Source organism: Protomyctophum parallelum, assembly GCF_964188405.1.
Source record: "Protomyctophum parallelum genome assembly, chromosome: 13".
NCBI lineage: Eukaryota > Metazoa > Chordata > Actinopteri > Myctophiformes > Myctophidae > Protomyctophum > Protomyctophum parallelum.
Window position 1 is genome coordinate 38971058 of NC_139708.1, and position 20953 is coordinate 38992010.

A 20953-nucleotide genomic window follows, 5' to 3' on the forward strand; every position below is an offset into this window, starting at 1 on the left:
CTCACTATATGTTTCTTTTCCCTTTTTGCTTCCTTTATGATGAATTCCTGTTCTTGAATGAATTCAGATCTTACAGAGGCCAGTTTCGAATTGCAGCCATCCGTAGGTGCCCTTTGAGAGCGGTTTTGAAGGAGTCAAGGGATTCACATGTCTTAATGACTGTTGGTAGGGCGTTCCACATTTTGGTGGCATAGGAGCGAAAATAATTTAGTCCCTTGTTTGTGCCGAATCTGGGTTGTACATGGTTTGTTGCACTCTCTCTGGTGTTGTGGGTGTGGACTTCGTTTACATTAAGGACGTATTTAGACAGGTACATGGGTATCTTGGTGGTGTAACGAATCTTGTGGACCAGACCCATTGCAAGATGCTGTACTCTGTCGTTGACCCTAAGCCATCCCAGCCTGTCAAAGTGGGCAGGGGTGAGGTGGGTTCGGGGGGTGAGGCCAAGTAGGAGCCTGACCAGTTTGTTTTGGGAGGTCTGGAGCCTTGTTTTAAGGGCCTTTGAGGTGCTGTGGTACCAAGAGGTGGATGCATAGTCAAAGAAACCTTGTACGAGGGCTCCTGTTAAGGTCTTCAAGGTGTTTTTGCTGACCAGTGAGGAGATCCTGTAAAGGAATCTTGTTCTTTGATTGACTTTTTTGATTACGTTGGTGGCCATTTTATCACCGGAAAGATTGGCCTCCAGGATGGAACCTAGGTAGGTAATTTGATCTTTTCGTGTGATAACATTGTCACCCACTCTAACCAAGAAGCCATCTGCCTTGCTGAGATTACTATTTGATCCGAAGAGAATGGATTCAGTTTTTCCCAGGTGTAAGGATAGTTTGTTATCAGCGAGCCAGGTGCAGCTTCTACCGAGTTCAGAGCTGAGGGTCTTTTCAACCTGCAGTTTGTTCCTGTCCGAGACCAGCAGTGCTGAGTCATCTGCGAACAGGAACAAGTTGCAGTCACAAGCTGATGTCATTAACATATATTAGGAACAGTAAAGGCCCTAGTATGCTTCCTTGTGGGACGCCACAGCTCACTGGGAGGGGAGGGGACAGTGTTCCGTTCACCTCCACCATCTGTTCTCTCCCCTCCAGGTAGGATTGCATCCAGCTCACTGATGTGCTATCAAAACCAATAGCTTTAAGCTTGTTAACCAGTATGGAGTGGTTCACGGTGTCAAAAGCCTTTTGGAGGTCCAGCATGACCATGCCGCAGTACTTTCCAGCGTCCACCTCGTGTTTGATGTGGTCGCTCAAATAGAGGAGGCATGTGTCAGTGGAGTGGGATGTTCTGAAACCAGATTGGAACTCGTACAGCAATTTATTAGTGGCAAGATACTTTTCAACCTGTTCATAGACTATTTTTTCCATCACTTTCGAGATGGAGCTTAGAATAGAAATAGGGCGGTAGTTGCCAGGTTCTAATTTACTCCCTTTTTTGTACAGGGGGGTTACTTTGGCCAGTTTAAAATCTTGGGGGACCTGTCCCTGTTTGATGGAGAGGTTTACTATGTGGGTGATGACGGGAGCTATGGAAATAGAGTGTAATGCTTAATTGGGTCGTCCACTCACAGTTAACAGTCTTTGTATTGAGTTTGTGCTTGAAATGTACTGTAAATTCTGCAAACTGTTAATAAATATTTCAATCAATCAATCAATACTGGTGCACCCAGACTAGTCAGATGCTACACTACACACTCCAGTACAGTAGGTGGCAGTATGCCACTTATATGCCCGGCATTCCAATGACATAAGAGTGTAGTTGTTTTGGTGTAACTTCAGTGTACTTCAGTGTAGTTCAACAGAACAGACCAGATCCAGAATAGATCCACCGATCATGTCGTTCTGCTCTTTTAACGGCGCAGAGGTCTTCAAAGACCACTTCAGTCCAGGTCTGATATGTTCTCCTTTCTGTCTTCTGACATTCAGATATTCTTCAGATATATTTTAAAACCGTGAATGAATAATGACTTTAAAACAACTATAGCCGCCTGTGTGGTGTGGGTCATGTTGCCTAATGTAGCTTTGCTAAAAAAAAACATCGTTTCAAAGCTGATCATAATAACGACCAAATTGACCTTGTATATTATACACTTATATATTATACAAATCTAGTAGCCTACTAACGAACTGCTCAGTAGGCTACTTTAGACGAAAGGGATATGTATCGTGCTAGCAGATCTAATGTATGTACGCAACTTCGACCTTTTTTTGCGCACTTGCTCCATTTGCAGCCCTTTACAGTTCACACATCTACATAAATGTTCATATTTCAAATATAAGGTGCTCGCCGCAGGGCCACGGATGTTACACAGGTCGTCGGGCGGTTTGAAATACCCGTATCGTCCTTATTGTTAAATAAAAAAGCACCTTTATCCGAACGGTGGCCATTCCCATTCGTTTTATGCCATTGTGCTTTTCAACTACGTGACCCTATCGGCTGGGAAGTGTATTGCACTCTGATTTACATTATAAAATGGCCACCGATCGGATTAAACATGGTTTTTATTGAACAGTAAGGGAGATACGGGTATTCATACCCACCCGAGGACCTGTGTAACGCCCGTATAACCATGGGGTGAGCACTGTATATTCGAAATCTGAGCGTTTATTATGTAGATATAGCCTATAGGCGTTAGAAATGGAGAAAGACGCACAAGACGAGTTGAAGTTCCGCAACGGCGCTCGTGACGGATGAGGTGAACCATGGCTATATTTGTAACCTACTTTCTGATTATTACACAAGTCAGTCAGCGGTTATTGATTACACAATAATGTTACAGAGACAGAGAGAGTTACAGTAGCTGGAAAACCATAGCCTTGGTGGTGATAACAGCAGATTATATTAAGAGGACAAACTATGGAAAATAATAAATATATGTTTTACTTGTATTTGATTGTCAAGCATGTGTCTATTAAATTAAATTCTTGTCAATTGACCTCACATTAGCTTAATGGAATGAGAAAACACAGTTTGCATTTACAAAAACAAGTTGGCAAAAAAACTTGGCAAAGCTAGCTTACCGATATAACCAGAAAAATGTTCATTTATTTTTAGAAATGGTTATAGCTATCCTTGGTGGTGATTAGTGCCCTTCACTTCAGTTATAAAACGGGTCAGTGGTTTTCAACCCTTTTCGTTTTCATAAGGTTCATTATTTATTCGGCATTGAGATTTCTCAGACCCAAGACTTAATATTTGTGTGAATAATATTTTGTTGTCGTTGGATAAGACTTTGTCCACATCTCCATGCTGTATTGATGTTGCTTGCTACTATAGGAGAGATAACAGGCAAACGTTGATCACAAATATAATTTATTCAACATTCTCTAATTGAGGTAAATTAAGTAATGCAGATGTTTAACAATACGTTAACGAGTGTAAAATGAAACCAAATTAACCCATAAGGGTACAGTTTCATTGTACGCTCTCAAGAGGGGCAGACCATGAAAAATAACTTGCATAATTTGAATAACCTTATACTTTCACAAAAAGTATAGCCAATTTAAAAGTGGAAATAGCTGATAGCAGTTCAAAATGCATGCGTTTTGAGCTTGTAAACCTGCTATTTTTTTATTTTTTTGTTAAAAAAATATATAATTTTTATCATGGAAAACAATTATGCAAAATGAATTGTGATTAATCTCAAATAATTGGGATTAGGCGATTATGTATGGTGCATTGGTGACAGGCCCACTGGCTCCGTGACAAAAGCAGCAGCATCATCCCACCCTCTCGTGTGTGTGTGTGTGTGTGTGTGTGTGTGTGTGTGTGTGTGTGTGTGTGTGTGTGTGTGTGTGTGTGTGTGTGTGTGTGTGTGTGTGTGTGTGTGTGTGTGTGTGTGTGTGTGTGTGTGTGTGTGTGTGTGTGTGTGTGTGTGTGTGTGTGTGTGTGTGTGTGTGTGTGCTTGAACGCACGCGCATGCGTATTGTACATATTCATTCATTCATGTCATGTTTATGAATTGAATTCATAGGACCAGAATAGAAAGAAGGCCACAAGGCCTTTTTTTTTGGTGCTCTCCTTTTTGATGATAGGGATGCTCCGATCAGGTTTTTCTAGGACCGGTCTCATGATTTACCGATACGTATAAAGGGGAAACCCCACGTCAAAACGGTTCCTGTGTGTGGGGACGAAGGCCTGTGACGTCACAAAGATGCAAATGATATCTGTAGAAGCCAATTCACTGTGTTTTTTGATTATTATTTCTGTTATTATTTAGCCTTATTAGCCTAGAATATTCTGTAGATGATTGGCTAATTGACTTATTGTTTTGGGCACAGACGGGCACGCCTCCCAGGCCAAGGGTTTAATTATGGCATGCACCTAGTGGATACAAGGTTTTTACCAGTAAACATAGAAGACGTTTGTACTATGCTGTCTATGCACTTTGTTTGAAATAAACGCAAAGCAAAATGAGAGTAACAAGTGGACAATGAAGTTCTTCCTAACTGCGTACACCTAAACCCATAGAATGGGTGCATCAGTGAGTTTGTTATGGAAAAGGTTGAAAGCTGACAAACTAGCACTTACAATATCGTACTGAGTGACGTGTATACCGGAGGGTTACACTGTAACCCAGGTTCTCTGAGTGGAGAGACTGGCTCTCCACTACATATTATTAAATATGTACGGGAACTGACCCCACAGGGCAGTGTTCATGGATATCTCTTTAAGACACATCTACTATGGTGGCCCTGCCCAGATTGCCAATCAGCGGGCTATTTAAGCCCCATCTGTGCAGAGCCACTTCGATTAACTTGATTGACACGAATTTCGGAAGCGGCTCTTTCGTGGAGAGCCAGTCTCTCCACTCAGAGAACCTGGGTTACAGTGTAACCCTCCGTTCTCTATCGTGTTCGAGACTGGCTCTCCACTACATATTATTAAATATGTACGGGAACTCTCTAAGACACACCGCGAGGAAATAAGCAGACCAGCTGCCCCCGCGGCAGCCCGAGGCAGTTTAACCTGAATTCCATCCGAGCCTATAAGTGGTGAGCGCCATGAGTCACAGGTGCTCGCCAAAATGCTCCAAAACTTCAGTATTCATACCAAGTAAGTAATACTCGTGGCCTAGGCGCAAGACGCCACCTAGGCTCAGCTGGCCCAGCACGATGCTAGGCCAGTGACCACCGGGGTGAAGGGCTGCTCAAGCCAGCTCGTCAGTTGCCCGGCCGACCTGACCGGTCAAGGTGCCGGTGACCCTACCGCTGAGTAGCACGCAGGAGCGACTCCCACAGGGGGAGCGGATGCCACCACGTTCCATCGGTAGGACAGGGTGAATGTAGGCAGAGTCGCCCATGTCACTGCTGTGTAGATCTCTGTCAGAGATACACCACTGCACACTTCATCCGTCTGCATGTAAAGAGAGGACAGAGCTCAATCACCTGATTGAGATGTGCCCCTGAGAGAACCTTGGGGAGAAGGTTGGGTCGAGGTGTAAAACTACTCCATCACCCGGCCGAGCGTGTCAGGGGTTGACAGCGCTCACAACTCCCACATTTCTCCTTGCAGACGTGACTATATAATACTGCTGTCTTGAGTGACAGCATGTCAGGCTCACTGACTAAACGATTTTAAGGGGGCTCATCATAGAGCCTCCAGGGCTAACGGCCTGGCCCCCAAACAGGACTGGTGGGGCCCTAACCTGAGCTCCTCTGAGCACCAGGGTGCCATTCGGGAAATGTAACCAGGTTACTGCAGTCTGCAGTCATGCACTCCCGCTCAAGTCAGCCCTTCGGACAGTAGGCCAACAGACTGTTGAAGCCGTGTCCTGATGCGGAGCCCAGCCCACTCAGTGAGGAGGGTGCTGGCTGTCACATGGATACCACACTGGTATAACCTGCTAAATGCGGACGGCATCGACACAGAGTCCGTCACACAGATCTCAGATAGAGGGACATCTCGTCATCAGTGCATGGGCCACAAGGCCCTGCACGGATTGTGCCCACATCCCTGCCCACCTATATGCCTGCTAGATTGTTTCACAACCCAATGAGGGAGCCCAGTCTTGGAGACCATCTGCTTAAACCAGTTTGGCCCATTAGAGGCCCTGACAGGGCCCAACCGTGACTGCAATCCTGCTTTACCACCCTGCTTAGGAGGGTGGGGAGGGTGCAACTCAACAGGCTGACTGGCTCGTACTCTGATCAGGCCGTTATGGTATAGAATGCAGGGATTGGTGCCAGCACCACCTAACCAATGCCATGCAGGAAGTGGCAGCATCCTTCATGCACTCATAGGGACATTCTTGTGGCTGACACTGCTAACAGCAAGAATGCTGTCCTGCGAGAAGCCACCCAAGTGTCCCCGCTTAATTGGCTCATGCCGCAAGGCAGACAGTACCACCTCCCGTGGGGGGACTGCCGACCTAATGTGCGAGCACCCTTCAGTAACTGGGTGATCCTTGTGTTGACCTTGTGTGGGACAGTGGTCCGCCGTGTCACAAGGTCACCGGCATAGCCCATTACCCCCGGACGAGGAGGGAGCTCACTCCGTGGCTCCGATAACCGGTTTCCCCCACACAATTACACCCAGGCGCTTAACGGCCATGCCGTAATACGCCCTTCTGGTGGTTCTGCTCCCCCATGACAGTCTTTTCACACTCACTCTGCTGTGTGAACCGGCGTAACTATACACGTTTCATACATGTAAACTGACACTGTCAGCAATACGCCTGCATAGTGCCTGACCGTACAGGACAGATAATGCACTGGCCGCATGTTCAGGGGAGCCGGGGGGACGCAGTGCACCGTGGCCGCCCTCAGCCCTAAGGGGCGGAGGCACCAGCTGGCTCAACTGCCAAGAGATGCCAGCCAGCAAACTAGTGCTGTGGGATCCAACAAACAGGCACCGGTCACGAGGACGTCCCACGCTAACATACGTGGATGTACTCAAGAATGACGCCGGAGCGCAAAGTACCAACAAACTGACCAGATGGAGAACCAGGATGACTGGAAACGACGATGGAGGGCTCGTCTGAGGACGACCTCGAGAGTGATACAACCCTTGACATGGTGGAACCTACTCAGGGGTCCACCTGAATTGACCCCCACTGTCTCGAGAGACAGCATGTGGGGGCTGGGTTCCCTGAACTGTCAGGACTGAGGAGTGGGCTCGGTGTGCTGAGCACATCTAGCCATACCCCGCCGGTTGGCCTCCAACCGGACCCGTAGGCCCCTGGAGCTGCCAAACCTAACTGGGGTTGCGCAGCCTGAGGAGCCGTTGAGGCAAGTTGCTCATGATGGAGCATTCCTGCCATCACCTCCTGCATCTGTTCATCTGCACAAGCCTTCTTAGCTTGTTGGAGCAATGCACTGACCTCCTGGCCTAACAAGGCCAATGGCTAAACAGGCAGCTTCATTGGACGAGCTCGGCCTTCCTGCTGCAGCTCGGACTGTGGAAACCGAAGGCGCCACACCCGAATAGTCTTGCCCGCTGCTACTGCCTGGGAAGCATGAAGCCAGTCGCTGTAGCTCCTCAATAAGGTCAGGGCCCTTATGGTCACCGAAGCGCCGTGTAAGCAGGTGACGGTGGCATTGACAAAATAGCCCTGTGTTGGCTAGCTGCGCCTAGATAGCCATGACTTCGTGACTTCTCTGGATGAGAAGAGCTTTCTCTGTGGTTTCAGACCGGTAACCGGATTCTACCCCGCAGAGTCACACCCAGGTGCGTAAACGGCTCGCCGTGACACACTGTATACTGTATCGTGTGCTCTGCGCGACAGCCACAGCACGCTCTGCTGTGTTACTGAGCCCGGCTTCACCGTGAAACTACACCACGGACGCATGAGCTGACCCCGTCAGCAATACGCCGTATAGTGTGCCAATGGCTGAGATTCAGGCATATTTCCTGGCAGACCCAGCATGTCATGTCTGTGTCACTGGGGAACCAGATCCACAGACAGAACTACACCACGGTCGCGTAAGCAGGCGCCCCGCCAGCGATACGACAGTATAGTGCGCTATAATGCCTGCATAATTTGCCTTCAACCAAACGTCGGACAGACACAGCACGTCCTGTCTGTGACAGAACTACACCACAGACGCATGAGCTGACCCCGTCAGCAATACGCCCTATAGTGTGACAATGGCTGAGATTCAGGCATACTTCCTTGCAGACCCAGCATGTCATGTCTGTGTCACCAAACATCGGACAGACACAGCATGTCCTGTCTGTGACAGAACTACACCACTGTCGCGTGAGCTGACGCCTCGCCAGAAATATGACAGTATAGTGCGCTATGATGACTGCCCAACATAAAGGGAAACATTCGACTGACCCAGCACGTTCTGTTTGTGTCACTGAACCCAGATCCACAATACCGAACTACATCACAGGCGTGTAAGCTGGCGTAACACCAACAATACATGTATTCATGTACTTTTTGTATGTCCGTTTCATATGGACCCCAGGAAGATTAGCTGTCGCCTCGGCATCAGCTAACGGGGATCCATTCAATAAACAATAAACCATACCCTGTAGTGTATAGTGTGCTCTAATGGCCGTCTGACCCCAAGGAATTTTGTTAGTCTCACCTTCAAACGAGACAACAGCTAACCCGAGAGGGCGAGTCAACGCTCGCTCCCTAAACTGCACACTGTAGTGCATTAATAGGCTGCTGACACTCGTAAGTAGTCTCACAGAAACTTTCACTAAATCCTTCTTTACAGACCTGTCCATACCAGGCAGGGCAGGAAAGAGGTGGAGCTATAGCCTGAGCTTAGCTCACCCAGCTCTGCCAACCTGGGACAAGGTTCAAGGTAGTCTTTATTTATCTCCCTTGAGAAAAAATTGTCTTGGAGACAGAGTCACAGCTGTATACAATTAGCATACATGTTCACATAAAAATGACATTTCTATGGGACATTTTAGTCTGTCAGTGGAAACGACTGGTCTTTTGCCTCTAAAAACAGGCCCCCATGGCCCCTCCAGCTTCAGCTGGAAGGATGAGACCATTCGTACCGGGGGCGGGGTCCTCATACCAGGGCCCCCGCAGGACACACACTGGTCATGGCCATCATCTGTGGGCATGTGAGCTCCACATGCAGCCTGAGAAACCCCTGCTGTTTCCATCTCCTCTTGTCTCTATATAGATATATTCATATACCTATATTATTTATTATATGTGTACCTATATATACATATATATGTATACATCTTGTATTGTACACCATATTTTAACTCGGACTGTGCTCAACAGGGAGTGGGCACATAGTAATTGCTTGAACGTGAGGGGTCATAATCTACCCTTTGCAGAATCTCACAATGCTGCATAAACGAATCAAGGCAACATGGTACCCTAAGACATCCCCATGACATGGATTCTCAGTGTGCTCTCTCTTTGTTAGGACAGAGTCCATACCAAATCAATGTCCACAGTTTGTTTTGTGTCACCAGCAGAGTTATGGACCTCTGGAAGAGGTTGTACATAAACTGCTCAGCCGCTCTGAGGCGCTCTAGCACAAAACCATCTGACATTAAGCACACTGGAGCTTTTGTATATCATTCCAGTAGGCCTACAAGTACACATGCATAGTGTGGTGTTGTAGCCATTATCATACTTATAAGCATATAAGTATATATTAACCAGAACCAATTGTGACAGAGTAAGCGATTTAATTGCAGCGCCTGACACAGTGGGTCATCGGGAGTTTTTGTCTCCTGATCTTTGAGCCACACCGCCCTCTTGTGAACCATGAGGCACAGTGCAGTCTGGGCAGCCGTCCCTGACGGGAATCCCTCCTACACTATGACGCTCATGTCAACCTGTCAATGAGGAAGTGGAACACGCTGGAATTGTTTGTTTACACTCTCTGCCGTGTGGTCTGGCCGGACCGCGGCGGCAACGATCAGCGACTGTAGATGGCCTCAGAGTACGCCGACTAGGTCAGCTCCTCTGGGTTCTACCCCGCTACCCGCCGCAACGGTGTACAGCCGCGATGATCAACCAGGAGGTCCACCGACGAGGTCGGTTTCGCTCGGGGTCTCACAGCGCTTCTGCAGCCAGGGAACCAAGGCATCGCCAACGTGGTCGGCTTCGCACTTGGCTTTGGCCACACCGAACGCCGTCCCAGGGAGCGGACGCACGGACAAGACTGAGGCTTCCTCCACTGTCTAGCGGATTCGGCACTGAGCTTGTTGTTGCTGCTGTTTTATCAGTAGAGCTACGCGGCGCCCTGAGAGGAGTCGTCGAGACGACCGGCTCTCTCACCGCTTCTGCAGCCAGGGAACCAAGGCGTCGCCAACGTGGTCGGCTTCGCGCTTGGCTTTGGCCACACCGAACGCCGTCTCCTAGTTTCCCCCAACGTGGTCGGGTTTCACTAGGGACGGACGCACGGACAGGCTGAGGCTTCCTCCACTGTCTAGCGGATTAGGCACTGCAGCTTGTTGCTGTTGCTGTTTTGTTTGATTTCTCGATGGAGCTACGCGGCGCCCTGAGAGGAGTCGTAACGACGACCGGCTCTCTTCTTACCTCCGGTAAGCGGACTGTGTGCCACGCAGCTGTATGTTCTAAATATATATATATATATTGTTTAATAAGTGTCAAAACTGCTGAGATACACGAAACGTCTGCTCGTGGAAATGAAAAAATCGAAGTGGCTCTGCACAGATGGGGCTTAAATAGCCCGCTGATTGGCAATCTGGGCAGGGCCACCATAGTAGATGTGTCTTAAAGAGATATCCATGAACACTGCCCTGTGGGGTCAGTTCCCGTACATATTTAATAATATGTAGTGGAGAGCCAGTCTCGAACACGATAGAGAACACTTAAATGGTGTAAAACGTCCGTTTCTCCAGATAGGGTAAATTGCAGATCACAGATCGAGTCATTCGGAGTGAATATCACCGATCGGTGACCGATTATCGGTGCATCTCTACTTTTAGACCAAGTGTTTGACTGTACTCTGCAGAGATTAAAATAGGGTGCATTTTGCATCCCAAAACGCAGTAGTAATGAAGTAATGTAGTAATGTCAATCAATCAATCCAATTCTCTCTCTCTCTCTCTCTCTCTCTCTGCAGGCATGTATGTGTGTGTGAAATGTGAGCACCAGCTGTTCTCCAGCAGGTCCAAGTATGACCACTCGTCTCCGTGGCCGGCCTTCACAGAGACCATCCTCGAGGACAGTGTCTCCAAACACCAGGAGAGGCCGGGCGCTTATAAGGTGACCTCATCATCACTAAACAGAATTAGTCCTGTTTTTGTGTTTTAGTTTCTATGTTTGTTTTTTGTCTCCTGGCAAAATACAAAGGTATTTTTGTTTTTGTCTGTATTGTACTGTTGCTCCCCTTCCCCTTTCCCAAGAGGACCACAATGGAAACAAGCCTAACGGCTTTCTTGTGAAAGTTAAGAACCAAATCTCTATTATAACAGGGCTAAGGATCGAACTAGATCCTACAGTGTATCTTGGGTTTAGATTTAAAGGACAACTTTAGTTTTTTTCAACCAAGGTTCATGTTTTAGGTTATTAGAGAAACTAAAAGGTGAGTGTTAATTTTCTTTCATTTGCTGCTTTCTTTCGTTTTAGGGATTTTAGCAGTTTTTGACATGGGGCTAAATATGTATTTTTTTGGCGATTTATTTTTTTATTACTTACTATAGTCCTACTAGACCCCAAGATATTACATCTGGCCACAAAAGATCACAGGATCTATTGAATGTGACAAACTGACATATTGAGCCTACACAGTATAAGCCTTCCCCCCCAGTAGGCTACCTTCACATTCAGTAGATCCTGTGATCTTCTGTCGCCAGATTTCCCAGGGTTTATTGGGACTATAGTAAATAATAAAAAAAGAAATCACCATAATAAATAAAATAAAAATACATATTTAGCCCCATGCTCGAATGCCCCCGACCCCCTGTCAAAAAGAGCTAAAAATCCTAAAGAAATTTAACACTCATCTTTTACTTTGTCTAATAACAACCTAAAACATGAACCTTGGTTGAAAAAAACTAAAGTTGTCTTTTAAGAGAATCCTGAGTATCCTGTGGTATACTGTTCTAGGTTGTCAAGATTCAAGATTGCTTTATTTTGTCATTATTTCCAACTGTAGCAGCAGAAAAAAACGAAATTACTTATAATTTAATAATAATAATAATCTACAAGCTCACACTCACAGCGAGCTTGTACGTCTCTGTTTTTTGGGGGGGTGTTATATTATTTTTGTCCCTAGTCACAGTCTCTTGAATAGTTTAAATTTAGTTTTAGTCACATGTTTTACTGTTAGCCTAGTCTTAGTCGACTAAATGTCATCAGATTTTAGTCGACTAAATCTACGGCCTAGATGCCGTCCTAATGACTGATTTTACACTTGCTGTGAGCTTGTAGATCGGCTATTTTCAGCATGCAACCAATTGTAAAATGACTTATTTTAGTCTACGAAATTGTCAGTGTATTTAGTCTTAGTTTCCATCATCATAGCGTTTTCATTCAGTTTCCGTTTAGTTTTCGTCGACGAAAACAACACTGGGTCCATGAAAAGGTGTGAGATCCACTGTTCTAGTCACCTTACGTATGTGAGAAGACTGGCAGCTGCCAATGTGGTCCAGTGTTGTTTTGGCAGCAAATTTCTAACTTCAACTTCAAGTTTATTGGTCATTTAAAATACACACACCTTATACTCAGGGTTTTCTTTTTTGACCAAAAGGGAGTCAGTGTTTGGCAGAAGCCTCAGCTTATAATGCCAGCCCTTTAAATATTCAGACTAGCTATAAAAAGGAAAAAAATACAACAAAACAAAAACAATACAAAACAAAACAAAAAACAAAAACATACAAACAATTTTTTTTTTTTTTAGTTTTAGTCATTGTCTCTTGAATAGTTTCCACTTAGTCTTAGTCACATTTTAGTCACCCGGAATGTTTTAGTGTTAGTCTAGATTTTAGTAGACTAAATCTAGTTGATTTTCGTCGAACAACATGTATGTTGGCGGGCCTTGATGCCGTCGTAATGACAGTTTTTTTTCCACTAGCTGAAAATAGCTGATCTACAAGCCCGAGATCGAGCTTGTAGATCGTCTATTTCAGCATGCAACTAATTGTAAAATGACTTATACTGGATCTCTTGTCCACTAGTCCCTTCCTAACATTTTAGTCTAGTTTTTATTTGTTGACAAAATCGTCAGTATATTTAGCCATAGTTTTAGTCATCATCATGGCTAAGTTTTTATGTCGTTTTTGTCAGTGAAAAAAGGTAGTCGACGAACATCTTTTCGTCATAGTATTAGTCGATGAAAACAACACTGGTGGATGGACAGTCACTCAGTCTTAATAACGATCGGTTTTGAGAACCAAACCAAACTCACGTGGTCTGAACAAAGCCTTCACTGTCAGGGTTCCTTCTTTGTCCTCGGTGGAAACCTGGCATAATGTCAGCAGCGCTCACTCACTACTGGAGCTGATATGTTGTAGCTCTTCAGTTTGGGTCCACGTTTGGGTCCACTTTCTTTTTTCAACTCTCGTCGTGTCTCCTAACCTTTCCACCATGTTTGATTCTTGTCTAAGCGACGGTGTATCTTATTTCTACTACTGTATTACTACTACTACTACTACTTCATCAGACACTGATGAAGGCTGTATAGCCGAAACGTTTGTCTCCTGTCCAACATGCAAGAATAAATGATTGAAATGCAGTCTTGGTGTGTGTTAGCGACCCATTACCGTTATTTATATGATATTGATTTGAACGGGTAACGCACCTTAAGTCAGAGCGCGGTGGTCGCATGACGAGTAATATTTTGTCACGGTGATGCAAACACATTAGTGTATGCACCTGGTCCTTACGTTGGTGTCATGTCTCTCCAGGTGCTTTGTGGGAAGTGTGGCAATGGACTGGGCCACGAGTTTGTGAACGACGGCCCGAGCAGAGGACAGTCACGCTTCTGAATCTTCAGCAGCTCACTGAAGTTTGTCCCTAAAGGTACAAGCGGTCGGTCTGCTTCTGTGGAGATGGTGGTTAGTGGTTATGTGAAAGAAAGAAAGAAATAGGCTCATGCTCTAACCCATTTTGGGCGGGAACCCTTTTGGTGTTTCAAGCATTATGTTATACTTTAGCTATTGAAAAATAGCAGATCTACAAGCTCATAGCGCGGCACCGAGTGCCGCTCTACGAGCTTGTAGGTCTGCTAAAAAAAAAATTATCGTGAAAATGTGGTGCAAGAATGAATATATATTCTTTCAGAGCGAACATTTTTAACTCAAATCCTTGCTTCTGGGAGGTCCCTGGAACTACATATTTTCAGATGGGGGTCTGCAGCCAAATACAGATAATTCTGGGGGTCCTTGACATGAAATTGTTGAGCACCACTGAGACAGAAACATAGTTTCTTTTTTTTTGGGATTTAGAAGTCATTTTGTAGAATTGTCCTCAGGTCTAAATGCTCCAATAGGCATGCTGGTGTAGGAGTGCATTTACAGTATACAGTATAGCCTGCAGACTCCTTTTACTATGTACAGTACATAGATGCAGGTTCTCAGTCGCCAGGACTGCTCTCCGTCATTTGGAATGACAGTCTTGGTAAGTTGGTGGTGTGTGTGCGACCCATTACCGTTATTTATATGATATTGATTTGAACAGGTAACGCACCTTAACCCATTTTGACCTGAGATCCATTTCTAAAAATCTTCTACATCCTGACAGTTTTCTGAAAAATGTTTCTATGTCAGTCATTCTTCGATTTTTCCAAAATAGCAGATCCTTCAGATCCATGCAGGCTGCTTATATATAGCCTCTTTCTTTCCTCATCCAGGCAGACAGAATTAAATCCATTCTTATCTACCAATCAACAAGTGTTTTTAAACGTCTGAGCATCCTGCATCCATCCTTCCTTCCTTATATCATATCCTCAGGATATGAGGAAGGATTGCTATCCAAATATATCCTGGTGTCCCTGTAACATCTCCTGTCTCCTCTCATCTTAAAACCTTTTATTGACCAGTACTGTAACATCTCCTGTCTCCTCTCATCTTAAAACCTTTTATTGACCAGTACTGTAACATCTCCTGTCTCCTCTCATCTTAAAACCTTTTATTGACCAGTACTGTAACATCTCCTGTCTCCTCTCATCTTAAAACCTTTTATTGACCAGTACTGTAACATCTCCTGTCTCCTCTCATCTTAAAACCTTTAGTGACCAGTATGTCCCTGTAACATCTCCTGTCTCCTCTCATCTTAAAACCTTTAGTGACCAGTATAGCTGGTCACTCTGACCCTTCCAGATATCATGTTTCATCATTCTTAACACAAGTCGAACGGGATGCCCTTTTGGCGTTTTAAAGCATTATGTTATACTTTAGCTGTTGAGAAATAACAGATCTACAAGCTCAGTGCCGTGCTACGAGCTTGTTGGTCTGCTTTTTTTTTGTTTTAGCGTGAAAATGTGGCGCAAATCTTTGAATATATATATTCTTTCAGAGCGTTTTTAACTCAACTCTTTGCTTCTGGGGGGTCTCTGGGGGGGCGTGGATCCCCGGATGGCTGAACTCCGATGCAAAGGGAAAGAGTGACGTCTGTCCGTGACAATAACCAATCCTATAGAGTTTGAATTCTGTACGCACACACACAGAGCAAAAATAATATGGGGAAAACAAATGACATTTTATTTTCTTCCCGGCTTTCGACTTGTGTAAACCCATTTAGGCCTGACGTCGACATTTTTAAAATGTATTTTTAAAATGTATTTTATTCTGAAAAACCTCATGTTTCTATGTCAGTGGTTCTCAATATTTCATGTCAAGGACCCCAAAAATTTTATGAAATTGGCCGACGACCCCCAACTGCACATTTTCACGATTTTTCAAAAATAGCAGACCTACAAGCTCATAGCGCGGCACCGAGTGCCACGCTATGAGCTTGTAGATTTTAGTCGAGTAAATCTACAGTTGATTTAGTTGACTAAAATGTGTTTTGGCGGGCCTTGATGACTGATTTTATGTTTGCTGAAAATAGCCGATCTACAACGTGTCGAGCTTGTAGATCTGCTATTTTCAGCATGCAACCAAGTGTAAAATGACTTATACTGGATCACTTGTCCACTAGTCCCTTCCTAACATTTTAGTCTAGTTTTTATTTGTTGACACAATTCACAGTATATTTTAGTCATCATGGCTTAGTTTTTATCAGTGAAAAAAAGGTAGTCGACGAACATTTTCCGTCAGTGTATTAGTCGACGAAAACAACACTGGTGGATGGACAGTAAAGGCCTATTCATAGTCTGGATTTTCGGTGGTGAGGTGGAGCGGTGACCACCGTTCCGGTGGTGAGGTGACCACCGTTCCGGTGGTGAGGTGACCACCGGAGCTGAAATAACGTTGAGCGGTGGTGAGTAAAGGCAGAGAGAAGGGCTGGGGGCGGTGGTTTGTGGTTTGCGGCTCCGTGACGTCATGTTGTAGTTCGGTGGTCACCTCAGTGACGTCATGTTGTAGTTCGGTGGTCACCTCAGTGACGTCATGTTGTAGTTCGGTGGTCACCTCAGTGACGTCATGTTGTAGTTCGGTGGTCACCTCAGTGACGTCATGTTGTAGTTCGGTGGTCACCTCAGTGACGTCATGTTGTAGTTCGGTGGTCACCTCAGTGACATCATGTTGTAGTTCGGTGGTCACCTCAGTGACGTCATGTTGTAGTTCGGCGGTCACCTCAGTGACGTCATGTTGTAGTTCGGTGGTCACCTCAGTGACGTCATGTTGTAGTTTGGTGATCACCTCAGTGACGTCATGTTGTAGTTCGGTGGTCACCTCAGTGACGTCATGTTGTAGTTCGTGGTCACCTCAGTGACGTCATGTTGTAGTTCGGTGGTCACCTCAGTGACGTCATGTTGTAGTTCGGCGGTCACCTCAGTGACGTCATGTTGTAGTTCGGTGGTCACCTCAGTGACGTCATGTTGTAGTTCGGTGGTCACCTCAGTGACGTCATGTTGTAGTTCGGTGGTCACCTCAGTGATGTCATGTTGTAGTTCGGTGGTCACCTCAGTGACGTCATGTTGTAGTTCGGTGGTCACCTCAGTGACGTCATGTTGTAGTTCGGTGGTCACCTCAGTGACGTCATGTTGTAGTTCGGTGGTCACCTCACCAACCGAAAGTCCATACTATGAATAACGCTTAAGGTGAGCTTGATGTGTTGTTTATCCTCTCCTGTCGTTCACACTAGACAAGGTGGATGGACAGTAAGGTGAGCTGACGGAGGTCCAGGATGGACGGACGGACGGACGGACGGACGGACGGAGCTGATGTGTGTTCTGCTCAGCGCTGCATGGGGACAGTGGATGACGGGTTCTGGGACAAAGCCCCTCGCTGGGACGTCCAGGGCTCTGATGGACCGTGGACCCCTCTGGCACCGCGGAGACGGAACACTCACACACACACACACACACACACAAAGTCAAAAGTCGTACGATTCGTCACACACGTCACCGCAGGGGAAATTTGTTCTCCGCGTTTGACCCAATCTCTTGGAGCGGTGAGCCGTGCCGCTGCGCTCGGGAATCATTTGATTAGTAGCTTTGATTTAATTTACAAACTAAGATGAGCAAGTCATTCATCATTCACTTCTCTAACCAGTCCATGTCAGGTCAGCGCTTTCTTTAGCTTGCACAATACCGGTATTTCAGGTTTGGCATAAACACACCGTCTTTACCTACTAAAGTAACCTTGGCTTGTGTGCTTTTGCCTTTTGAATGAAATGCGGAATGACTTCTCTATGATATTTTCATTTTTGTTTAATGTTTTTTGTCCATCCTAGCTTAGTTTTTATTGTTTTTGTCAGTGACACTTTTTTTTGTGAGCTTGTAGATCAGCTATTTTCACCACTTGTTGTGTGACACTGCCATACGACGGGGACGGAGCGGGCATCCCGACGCACCGCCATTCAGACTACGTGGCGTCCCCGGTTAGGGTCACGGACTATTTAACACTTACAGCACGTAGGACGCCTGAGAACGTCATAGGATACCGAACGTAGAGTTCTAAGGACGTCTGAGGACGTCCTAGCGACATCCCAGCGATGCGGGGCGAGATATTAATATTCAGAATTTTTCCTATTTATTTTTTTGGCATTTCGCTTTTCGCTTGCCGTATGCTAACGCTCAGTGCAACTATTAGCTTATTATTGACTCCCACGTTAGCGAGACGGAAAGAATGACTCGTAGCTCCTAATCCAGGGCGCTCTCCGTGGTGATGAATAGAGCGATATGCTGGCGCTTATTTTCTGCTCCTCATCCGTCTCTCCCGCAAAATATGAACGCTTTTTGGAGCGTAAAACAATATATTAAGATGATCGGGGATGTTGAGGTCACTTTGTAAAGTCAACTTTTTTAGGAAAGTGTTTCCGGTTCATGGCTTTCAAAGTAAAAGCGATCAGACACCTCCGGTATTCTATAGCCTATATTTTGAAGGCAGTCGGCGTACTCAATGTGTTAAAGAGGACGGGGAAGCCAAGACCGTACGGTGGACTCCATGTTGCTCCTCCCTGGCAGGAAAGAAACATGCGCGGTAAAGTTAAGAGCAGGAAGTTGTACATGACAAATCATAGATATGGCACAAATTAAATGGCCCAGCAGATGGCGTGATGCCACTGAAAGGAGAGATGCTCTGTATATCATGTCACGTCATTGCATTTTACCTTTTTATATTAACCCATTCTGAACGGGAACCCATTTTGGTGTTAGCATCATGTTATGCTTTAGCTATTGAAAAATAGCAGATCTACAAGCTCATATTGCGCCACCGAGTGGCGCGATACGAGCTTGTAGGTTAGCTATTTTTGAAAAATCCGAAGAACAACTGACATTTTTAGAATCTGATCTCAGGTCAGAATGGGTTAACGTTTTAACAGCAAGTGGATAAGAAAGTCCCAGCATGGGTCATCATCACACAGACAGCAATGTTGGTCTCAAATGCTCATGTTTCTTTCCTTCCAGGGAGCAACATGGAGTCCACCGTACGTACGGTCTCCGCTTCCTGTCCTCCTTTAATAGTCCTTGGTTAGGGTCCCAGATTGGGCGTAGTGGGAATGAATTTTCTAAAATATTGACAAGCATAAGAAAGTATCAGAAGCAGGACTCCAGCATCAAGATCCAGGCATCGTCATCTTTATTAAGAGTTCTCAGTCAGTACAGCAAAATGGATGAATCTGATCTCGGGTCAGAATGGGTTAAGGGTTCTCAGTCAGTACAGCAAAATGGATGAATCTGATCTCAGGTCAGAATGGGTTAAGAGTTCTCAGTCAGTAGGCCTACAGCAAAATGGATGAATCTGATCTCAGGTCAGAATGGGTTAAGAGTTCTCAGTCAGTACAGCAAAATGGTCGCATTACTGCGTTCCAGTCCTCTCTCCGCATTAAGAGTTCTCAGTCAGTACAGCAAAATGGTCGCATTACTGCGTTCCAGTCCTCTCCGCATCAATGAAAGTCACCCCCTTTATCCCCCCCCCCCGCACATCCTCATTTACAACAGCAAATAGACATTCAGACATTCAGTAACAGATGTCCTTCTAAGGTTGGAGTTCCGCAAAGGAGACAGACACGCTATTCTAATAGTCCTAAGATGAGAACAACACAAGTAGTTACAACACCTTTGCTGACAGTGGTATAGTAACCCATTCTGACCTGAGATCAGATTCATACGAGGTTTCCACTGGACCTGAGATCAGATTCTAAAAATGTCAGTCTTTCTTCGATTTAAAAAAAATAGCAGATCTACAAGCTCGTATCGCGCCACTCGGTGGCGCGATATGATTTTGAATCATTACATTTAAGTTATGCACATAAAACAAAGTCAGTATCGGTATACACAAAGGGCTAACTTGAACTCACTGACGATACCATACACATGTATTGTTGCTATGTTTGGACGTGGAAAATATGCAATTATGAAGCAGATATAGAGTATATATATTTATTTATATATATTGTTTAAAAACAAAAGCTAATTTCAAGTGTGCAAAGAGACAGAGCTATAATTTTTGTAATGAGAATCTCGCATTGCTTTATCCATAGTGATAAATGAATGAATAAATATACTTTTTATAAAGATAAATTGTGCACTGTCTGCTATATGGTTATTGAGTGTGTTTTATGGTTTGCATTCTCCAACTTTTATTTACAATTATCTCTCTTTCCTCCCAGGATGGACAACAGTAATGATCCATGGTCAGTACTCAAGTACTCAAACGTTTTACTTGACCCATTTCGGTCGGGAACCCCTTTTGGTGTTTTAAGCATCATGTTATACTTTAGCTATTGAAAAATAGCAGATCCGAGTGCGCGCTACGAGCTATTTTTTTTTTTTATTGTGAAAATGTGGCGCAAATCTCTGAATATATATATATTCTTTCAGAGTGAACGTTTTTAACTCAAATCTTTGCGTCTGGGTGGGTGGGGGGGGGGGGCATCATCTTTTCAGATACGGGTCAGCGGCCAAATACATTATATTTTTGGGAGTCCTTGACATGAGAACGACTGACGTAGAAACATGAGGTTTTTCAGAAAACTCAGGATTTAGAAGGCATTTGTAGAAACTGTCCTCAGGTCTAAATGGGTTTTAATTTAACACACCGGTAAGTAAACGTATCAACACTGCAATGTAGATTATAGCCTATTATACTCTTGTACAAATACAAGTCCCGGATTGAAAATGTGCTTGAGTAAAAGTAAGAAAGTATTGGCAACAAAATATAGCCAAAGTAAAAGTACTCATTGCAGCAGAATGTCCCAATGTATTACACAAGTTCAAAATGTATACAACAATCTTGCAAATGGCAAATCTACAAGTTCACAATGTGTCACATTGTGAACATGCAGATCTGCTATTTCCAAATGGCTGAAATATTATGCAAGGTTCAAGGTTGTACTTTATTGTTCCATCTTGTGTACAGGTACATATAAGAGTAAAACTTATTTTGGTTTGGCTTCCTTACAGACAAGGCAAGCAGCATATAGATAGCATAACATTCAAAACAACAAAAC

The 20953-nt window shown here is 44.9% G+C and overlaps 1 protein-coding gene across 1 annotated transcript; it reads left to right on the plus strand.

Moving 5' to 3' along the window:
- Positions 1-1750: 1750 nt before the first annotated feature.
- Positions 1751-19962, plus strand: msrb1a (methionine sulfoxide reductase B1a). The gene is made up of 4 exons (XM_083780983.1): positions 1751-1879; positions 11016-11158; positions 13801-13915; positions 17141-19962. The coding sequence occupies exons 1-4, from the start codon at positions 1825-1827 to the stop codon at positions 17158-17160; spliced, it is 333 nt and encodes a 110-aa protein (XP_083637109.1). The 5' UTR covers positions 1751-1824; the 3' UTR covers positions 17161-19962.
- Positions 19963-20953: the final 991 nt, after the last annotated feature.